This window comes from Limulus polyphemus, unplaced genomic scaffold (assembly GCF_000517525.1).
Source record: "Limulus polyphemus unplaced genomic scaffold, Limulus_polyphemus-2.1.2 Scaffold2096, whole genome shotgun sequence".
NCBI classification, from domain to species: domain Eukaryota; kingdom Metazoa; phylum Arthropoda; class Merostomata; order Xiphosura; family Limulidae; genus Limulus; species Limulus polyphemus.
Genome location: NW_013667706.1, coordinates 212,970 through 222,879, shown reverse-complemented (window position 1 = coordinate 222,879; position 9,910 = coordinate 212,970). Strand labels below are relative to the sequence as shown.

Genomic DNA, 9,910 nt, shown 5'->3' with positions numbered 1-9,910 from the left:
ATGGTTCCATCTGTTCGTTGACAACCTTATCGTACCCATCCTTTATGCATCCAGCGACAATCCTAATATCAGTATGGTTCCATCTGTTCGTTGACAACCTTATCGTACCCATCCTTTATGCATCCAGCGACAATCCTAATATCAGTATGGTTCCATCTGTTCGTTGACAACCTTATCGTACCCATCCATTTATACATCCAGCGACAATCCTGACATCAGTATGGTTCCATCTGTTCGTTGACAACCTTATCGTACCCATCCATTTATACATCCAGCGACAATCCTGACATCAGTATGGTTCCATCTGTTCGTTGACAACCTTATCGTACCCATCATTTTTTCATTCAACAACAATCCTAATATCAGTATATTTTTGAAATTATAATTTTTTTATCCATAACTCTAGCAACAGGACTTTCTACATAATTTTGGTGATTTTGATATTTTCTACTTTACATACTTTTGGTACCTCCATTTAATGTTTCTCAGATCTGTCAAGACTTCTTTCAGCACTTGTCCAAATTTCTGATCCCATTTACAATTTTGTTTTTCCACATCTTCTGTAAATAGTTAGTCTCGTTTGTTTTTTATCATTTCCTAGGTTTTCCGATCGTGTACTTAGTTAAAATTTTGTGTTTGTGTGATAATTTTTCTGTATGTTTCATTCTGTTGTGTTGTTTGTTTTAATTTTTCATGTCATAGTACCTTAGATTTCATCTCACCGGAAACGCTAAGTGTAGCTATGAAATGTAAGTGGACTTCGTTTAAAAAAAAAAAATCATCGTCATATTTGGAAAAATTTCAGAAAATGTTAAGTAGAGAGTGTAAAGAGCTTAGATAAACGTTTACGTTTTATACAAGTGTTTGAAATGCCATTTTTCGGCAAGTTTTATCGCTTCGAGAACGTGTTCCTCCATGTACTAAATATATATACACATCCGAAAGAAAATAAAAAGATCTGCATAAACGCAGCTATGCCTTTTATTCTGATTAGACGGTGCGAACCAGACCGCACGACGAAATATTAGTTAATGATGTGTTAATGCATAATATAGCAATGAAGAGAGCCGGAATATCACGATTGAATCGTTCGGGTTAGCCTTCTTGCAACAATTTCATCATATTTATATAATTAATTGGACAACTTAAAATAATTTATATTTTTCCCATAAAAAATGTAAAACAACATTTTATGACATCGAATTCCAGGGTTGACTGATGACAGTAATTATTACGTTTGAATTCTTTAATTAACTTTTAGCGCACAGAATGGTCAAAATATCTTTTCGTGTATGCGTTTTCATTAAGTTTTGATGAATTTTAAAATTTTCCTCTCACGCAGCAACGTTTTTAGTTTTGTTTCGTTAACAGATTCGCTAACGAAATATAAATTTCGTAATGCACATTTTTATAGAACGTATTCAAACAGTAATCACACGTTTTTAATCATTCCTCCCAGTGGCATTACTTTTAGCAATTGTTTGTTTTTTAATTTCGCGCAAAGCTACACAAGGGCTATCTACGCTAGCCGTCCTTAATTTAGCAGTGAAAGACTAGAGGGAAGGCAACTAGTCATCACCATCCACCGCCAAGTCTTGAGCTACTCTTTTACCAACGCATAGTGGGATTGACCGTCACGGCTGAAAGGGCGAGCATGTTTGTGGGGCGGGGATTCGAACCCACGACCCTCAGATTGCGAGTCGAGCGCCTTAACCACCTGGCCATGCCGGGGGCTTTTATCAAAGCAAAACCTCAAACTAACTCTACCGTTGGAGGGAAACTATCATATGCTGGTAGAAAAATCCGACTACGGATTCTTCCCAGGCATTTAGAAACTTGTTATTCAACAGTTCAGTTCTTTCTAAAGCATCGCTGATGCTGCAAGTAAATGACATTACTTTAATCAGACAGTAAAATATTTTTATATTATTATTTTGTTACAGTCAGAAACTGTAAACTCTGACCAATTAATTTAACCGAGTCTGCGAACGATATAAGGTACAGTGTAAGTATAAGATTATAGTTGTTAGCATCATATTTCAATGATTGAGCAGATGGCTCTGATAAGATTAAGTTTTGATTTGTAGTGCTGTATGTATCCAGTGGTAATAGAATTAGGTTCAACCGATTTAACTGCGTTTAAAAAAATAAAATCTGGTTATACGTTAGTAAAGCATTGCGTGAGATTTCGCATTCGCGAGTTAAAACAATAAAGCAAATTGAAATATTTATTAACCATTTTTGAAATGTAAACAACGGAAGTTTCAACTGCGCATGAACAGCCACATATGCTTATATTGGTTATATTTACACGTGTACTGTGTGGTTTTAATGAGTACATTGCAGTAAGGAAACTACGTGATACCCTTATTTTTTAGCAGCGGCATAGTGGCTCATAGAATGGCTCTGAGTTTCTTTTTTTTTTTTCAAGTACAAACCTTTAGCTCCTACATTCGTCATCTCTTGACCGATTTGAGATATAATTAAAGTTTTGGGATTAGGAGATCAAACCCTTTCGATTGATGTATTTCACCACGCCCTAGGTCTCATAGATTAATTTATTCTAATCCTGCTTAAAAGAATTTCAATTTGAGGGTAGGCTGGTAGGAATCTTGACGAGTAATAAAATCGAATCGGATATACGCGCGCCCCACGCTTGGTATTGTTAGCGTACAAAAATATAGCTCATAGAAAAGAGAAAAAGGTCTCATAAATTAATTTACTCTAATCCTGCCTAAAAGAATTTTAAGTGCCGCGGCTATTGGGGATTCCCTCTTGTTTTATCCGACTTTACACAGGGAGGAACCATATTCAAGCTTTTGGTTGTTTAATGGTAATTACTGGAAATCACAGAGAAAACATAATACTGAACAAAATAACGATAACCGGAAAGTGCAAAGTGTTTAACAATTTTCAGAAGTTCACCAAACGATGCTACAACTTACGTTTTGCTTTAGCTGCTTGTTTGGCAGTCGGCACCCACCGTACAAAAGACAGGTCCTCTTCCAGGGTAAAATATCGACGATATTGTCTAGAACTACTCTTCAGTTTCACCATGCTGCTTCCGTTCATCATGTATTGCCAACAGTCGGAAGCTTAAGATAAAAAAGAAATATATATAACTTACGAATTAGATTTAGATATAAACGCTTGAACAGAATACTTTACGTGAGATTAATAACTTAGAATCGCGTTTTCATTTTCTTTTACAGGAAATATTAAGACGAAGCTGTCTGAAAAGATGTGAAACTATAACTGAAATATGAGTATGCATTATTACTATATCAAACATAATTTTGTTTCAAACTCTTGATGATCTATTGGAAAGTTTAAGAGTTCTTCGAAATACGCAGCAATGCTTCACACGATGTGCACGTGGAATATGATACTTGTAGATGATTGCAATCGTGTAGTTTAAAATTCCCTCTATGGAGATTTTAAAAGAAATCAAATCAGACGAACATATTTGGCACAGAAAGCATTTTGTTACACTGACCGTCCTTTCGCATACCAATTCTAAATGTAGCACTAACCACAGCAATATTCCAGTATTACAGTGCCTAAATTTTGACATAAAAGTTCTAAGAGTGTTGTGCACTGGAAAAAAAAAAGAGAGAGAGAGGCCTAGTTGTTTCGGCGTTATATCAACTGCACTTTGACACAGCAATTCTAAACATGTGTTTTAGTGTCTAAAATACACTTTCATCCATTACTTAATGTTTGTTTGAAATTAAGCACAAAGCTACACAATGGGTTATCTGTGCTCTGCATACCACGGGTATCGAAACCCGGTTTCTAGCTGTATGAGTCCGCAGAAATACCGCTGTGCCACTTGCGGGCCATTACCTGTTGAGGTTTTGTATTAAATTAAGGCCAATGTTGACCCATATTATGCACTTGGTTATTGAAATAACTTTCTGGCTTTTTTTATTTGTTAAAATTGTAGTTGACGTAATGTACGTCTTATTTTGCTCGTTTCTTTGCTTTTTTAAAACTTCCTAGCGTTATTTGTTCTTCAATACGGCGGTTTTAATACTTTTGTATCTTAGTTAAGCAGAGGTTGGAAGTAAATTTGGCGATCTGAACTAAAAAGAGGAACATATTTTTTGTTTTTACCTGGTACCGTTTGTCTTTCGTTTATACTTATATTATATTTATGCCCCCTACCGGTGTCAACTTTAGGATACCACAAGGTTTTAAAGACGTGTACGTTTACTGAGTAGTGTATGTTTTTTTTTATTTGTTGTTGTTTTTATGTGTCAATCTGACCTGAATGAAGGTGCATTTTGCATTTATAATGCTGTACTTATAACATAATATCATGAAAAACCTTTTGAAAATGTGACTCTAATGCCCGCAGATTAAGTTTCCAAATATATTTCCTAAAACTTCTGTTGACGACTATCAAGTTTTAGTTCACATCTTTTATATATATATATATTAGTTGTTTTGGCAAGTTTTAGTTCACATCTTTTATATATATATTTTAGTTGTTTTTGGCAAGTTTTAGTTCACATCTTTTATATATATATATATATTAGTAGTTTTGGCAAGTTTTAGTTCACATCTTTTATATATATATTCTAGTAGTTTTGGCAAGTTTTAGCTCACATCTTTATATATATATATTAATTGTTTTTGGCAAGTTTTAGTTCACATCTTTATATATATATTTTAATTGTTTTTGGCAAGTTTTAGTTCACATCTTTAAAGGCTCGTATTTGTCACAGATTTTGGATTTTATTGGTAGCATATCTAAAAATCCAATCTTAAACAACCACGCAATATCAGGCTTACATGCATCACCCTAAAAATATGTGTGTGTGTGTGAGGGAGGGGGGGGGTAATTGGACCGGAATGAGCCTCAGTTCGGCGAGTGGAAAAAAAGCTGGTGGACAATCATACCAGAAAATTTTAATTAAGTTTTCGACAGAAAACGGGAATTTTTAATCAACAGTTTTCGGAAAGGTCGTGGGGTGAAGGCAAGGCAGTATGTATTGTATCTAAAACAGCTTTATCTGGCTCAGTTTAAAAAGAATTTATCTCGCAAGTATACACCACTCTAAAAAGTTTATTGGTAATTTCAGTTTTCTCACAGATATATATATATATATATTTATACTTTCCATGATCGCAGGTTAAAAAAATACAGACGGAGAGATAGTACTAATTAATCTATTAACTGTCCTATTATTAATAATTTTGTATATTTATAGTACAGAAAAGTCGTTACGTTAATTGCCAATCATACAGTCCCTGTTTTAAGTAAAGTTTCATTAAAGTATCCTTCCGCCTAAAACATATCTATTTTTAAGCGGTTATATGTCAAAAACCAGTCAAAATAAAAGGCACACGCTGCAAAAATAAATCTTTTAAATATTTTCTTTCAATACGTTTTGTTGAAGAATTCCAAGCAAACAATTATAAAAGTCTTAAAACTCTATCTTGAAATAGATATATGCAGTAAGATGTCAGACAGGAAAATTCAAAATATACTGAACTTAATGAAGTAGATAAAGACAGGAAAAGTTGTAGCACAGTAAAAATAATACTTGAGAGTGCTTAATCTTACAACAAATTCTTTCTGAGTTTTGGCTTAATTCGACAGTAATTCAGAAATGTTGATTTATCAGTCACCTTGATCACAGCAAGCTACTTACATAGATCATAACTAAAACATAACCCAGTAAACAATACTTAACATACCTATCTAACCAGGAGCTTGCAATGATATAAAATAACAACTTATAACGGTTCGAATACATTAGTTGGTTACCCGCGCTGTTTTCAGTTTCTTTGTTTAATTGTAGTCAAATTTAAAGCTACAAAATTCGTTATCTGTGGAGTGCCCACATGGGTATCGGAACCCGATATTTGGCGTTATAAACCTACAGACTTACCGCTGTGTTATTGGGGAGGGGCGAAATATTGAATCTGTATATTATTTATTTTTCTTGTATACAGTTCTTTGTTAGTTTCTCTTTTTCTTGTTATTATTTTCCTCAGTTACATATAATTTTTTCAATTATTTTATATTGTTTCTAAACAAGGTATTGAATTTTGACTTTTCAGTTTCACGAACAAATCTTACAGTTATTATTATTCGATAACTTAAATACTTAGTTCTGCGTGGGGTAGAATTTTTTCTTATCTAAACGTCAACGAAACATAAAGTATTTTTCATTTAATTATTTGTCGCAAAGGTAATTATAGACTATGGTTGACACACACACATATTTATTGGTATATTTACTTTAAAAAGGAAAAAGATTGTTTCTGATTTTTAAGAAAATCTCCCCAGTGGCTCAGCGGGGTGTCTGCGGACTTACAACGCTAAAAAACAGGGTTTCGATACCGGTGGTAGGCAGATCACAGATAGCCCATTTTGTAGCTTTGTGCTTAATTACAAACAAACATAATAAAGTCGTTATTTTTACAGGGTTTCGATACCGGTGGTAGGCAGAGTACAGATAGCCCATTGTTAGCTTTGTGCTTAATTACTAACGACTTTATTATGTTTGTTTGTAATTAAGCACAAAGCTACACAATGGGCTATCTGTGATCTGCCTACCACCGGTATCGAAACCCTGTAAAAATAACGACTTTATTATGTTTGTTTTTTTTACAGGGTTTCGATACCGGTGGTAGGCAGAGTACAGATAGCCCATTTTGTTGCTTTGTGCTTAATTACAAACAAACATAATAAAGTCATTATTTTTACAGGTCAATTGAAAGCAACCACTCCATTTTTTTGCCTTATAAGATATTATATTAAAACATTTCATGACATATAACAAACAAATAAACGTTCTTATCAGATATAGTTAACTTCATTTACACATTTATCCATAAGCCCATTTGTTTTTATACTGTTCACCACTGGTGTGATTCATATATTACATGACATTGGATAATTTCATGTTTTTCTACCTGTTACAGCCTTCAGAGTAAAGAAATGCCCTCCCTCCCCAAAAAAACAGAAAAAAAATATTCAGTAAAACATCAAATTTCTATGTGAAATACATATGGGACTGTGCCAATTATTAGCACGATTAATTGAAATATTGACGGTAGTTTTCTTTACAATTTTTATGTGACTCGTATGCTATTTGAGATCGCTGAAGCAACTCGGCGCTTCAATCGTTTAGAAATATTATTTGATAAAGTCTATGTGTTAAGGGCCCATCGGTAATTTAGAGGTTAAAAGACCAATCTGCGTGAAAGATGTAATCATATATTTAAACAGTTAATTACCACACGAAGCTTTCAACGTGTGGTTTTATTTAAACAGTTAATTACCACACGAAGCTTTCAACGTGTGGTTTTATTTAAACAGTTAATTACCACACGAAGCTTTCAACGTGAGGTTTTATTAAAACAGTTAATTACCACACGAAGATCTAAACGTAAGGTTTTATTTAAACAATTAATTATCACAAGAAGCTCTAAACGTGAGGTTTTATTTATACAATTAATTACCACAAGAAGCTTTAAACGTGAGGTTTTATTTAAACAGTTACTTACCACACGTAGCTCTAAACATGAGGTTTTATTTATACAATTAATTACTACAAAAAGCTCTAAACGTGAGATTTTACATCGGCAGTTTTAACTATTTGATTGGTGCGAGTAATTTATTTGTTTGTTAGTAACAAAACTACTATACTAAGGCGCTATCTGCTGCCGCCCTTAATTTGAAACTGCCGACTACAGGGAAGGCAAACGGTTGGTAGTGACGCTCTCATTATAACGCCACTACGATGGAAAGTGCGAACATGATGGGCACCGGGTTTCGATTCTGTTACCTACAGATTGCAAGACGAGAGTTCTAACCACCAGCCTGCTAGTAGTGAAAGACGAGAGTCCTAGCCACCAGCCTGCTAGTAGTGAATAACGAGAGTCCTAGCCACCAGCCTGCTAGTAGTGAAAGACGAGAGTCCTAGCCACCAGCCTGCTAGTAGTGAATAACGAGAGTCCTAGCCACCAGCCTGCTAGTAGTGAAAGACGAGAATCCTAACCACCAACTTGCTAGTAGTGAAATGTTGATTTAATTCGTAAGAAATTAAAAATTAAGAATACTCACGTGCACAGTTGACAGCAAAGCAAAGAAACATTTCTCGTTAAATCCTACGATGACCAGGTTCGTGTAAATATTGTCTGTTTCTTGTTAAGCACAAAAATATACAATGAATTATCTGTGCCCACCACGGATATCGAAATCTGAGTCTGAACGTTATAAGCCTTCAGAATTACCACTGAGCCACTTGGGGGCTAAAATGGTTTAACTATTATGATTGGAAATCATATAGAAAACAGTATGGGGGGCAACAAATTGAGTTTTTATATATTTTATTGTTTTATTTGATCTTTGATGCATATGACAGCCCAATATTTCCTTGTGTTTTAAAGAATGTGCATGTTGGTCAAACTCTAATCTTGGTCACTATTTAAAGATGCTAAGGACTGGTTTCCAAGCGTACTTAATAGGCATTACGTTAGTTACGAAGAACATGAAAGGATTGGAATACAGAGCACGTGAGGGACTCTATTAGTGCGATAAGTTAAAGTTATTTTCATGAGAACTTGATGTGGAGAACGATATTAAAGAACCCACGAAAATGTAACGTTCTACTATGTAGTATTCAGATATATTTAGAGAATTACGAATGACTTGGGAACGCACACGAGAGTATCTATAAATACTAAAGTTCAATCTATATTTCCAGAATTTAAATAAAACTAATAACCAAAGTAGTCAGTAGTAATATGTCTATTTGTTTTCCTTTCTCCAATTATTATGATTACAGCTCAAGGTTCTTATAGAAATTAAATGTATTCATGTTTAATCACGACTGTATTATTGTATTATGGAGTAGTGTAATGGCTCACGTAGGTTTCGCTTTTAGCATCTTGGACATTTCTTGGTTTTTAGTGACCTGGTGGTTAAGGCGCTCGCCACGCAATCTGCGGGTCGCGGGTTCGAATCCCCGTTACCGAACATGCTCGCCCTTTAAGGTTGCTGTCAGGGCTAGCCACCAGAGTCTAAAAATTCTTGGCTAATACAAAGTTACCGAGCGGCTGATCCCGCTATAAGCCTTCACACTTAGCGCTGAGCCACCAGATAGCTACAAAAAAGGAAATAAGTGGTACTATATATATAAAGAAAGGTTAAGTATTGTTTTCTAATAACTAAACCATTTGATACTATGTGTAGAGAAAGGTTAAGTATTGTCTTCAAATAACTGGGACTGTTTTATATATATATATAAATAAAGTTAAGAATTGTCCCCTAATAACTGTGATACTATATATAGAAAAAGTTAAGTATTGTCCCCTAATAACTGTGATGCTCTGTAGAGAAAGATTGAGAATTGTCCTGTAGTAACTAAACCATTTGATACGATATGTATCAAATAAGGTTAAGTATCGACCTCTAATAACTAAACAGTTTGATAGGATGTGTAGAAAAAGGTTCAGTATTGTCCTCTAATAACTAAACCATTTGCATCTAGCAAACCTACCACCTTCTGTTATACTTCAAATAGGTTTTACCTAACTGAATCAATAAATTCTGTGTTTGTACAACAATCCCTCTGGTGGCTCAGTGATAAGACTGAGGATTTATAATGCGAAAAATTGGGTTTCGACACCTGCGTTGGGCAGACACATAAAGCTCTTTGTGTAGTTCTGTGCTTAACCGCAACAACAACTCTATAATACATCTTTTGGAGGTAACATTAAGATCCACTTCCTTACGTTCACGATGACGTCATCGCGGTGATGGAAAGCGTTAGAGCCATTAGTTACTTTAGAATATTTTATTTTCTACTTTCCAAGCGGATTTGAGCTTATAATTAAGACAGTCTTTTCAATCCCTTAAATACCGAGTGTTAGTAGAAATTGTATGTGG

At 34.5% G+C, this 9,910-nt stretch overlaps 1 protein-coding gene across 3 annotated transcripts in view; it reads right to left on the bottom strand.

The window, feature by feature from the left end:
• Positions 1-2,883: 2,883 nt before the first annotated feature.
• LOC106465926 (inactive phospholipase C-like protein 1) overlaps positions 2,884-9,910 on the bottom strand; it is a 113,506-nt gene continuing 106,479 nt past the window's right edge. For all 3 annotated transcript variants that reach the window (XM_013926168.2, XM_022393886.1, XM_022393885.1), the window contains one exon: positions 2,884-3,095. In XM_013926168.2, coding sequence (XP_013781622.1) covers positions 2,935-3,095 — 161 coding nt within the window. In that variant the 3' untranslated portion in view covers positions 2,884-2,934. The remainder of the gene's footprint in view (positions 3,096-9,910) is intronic.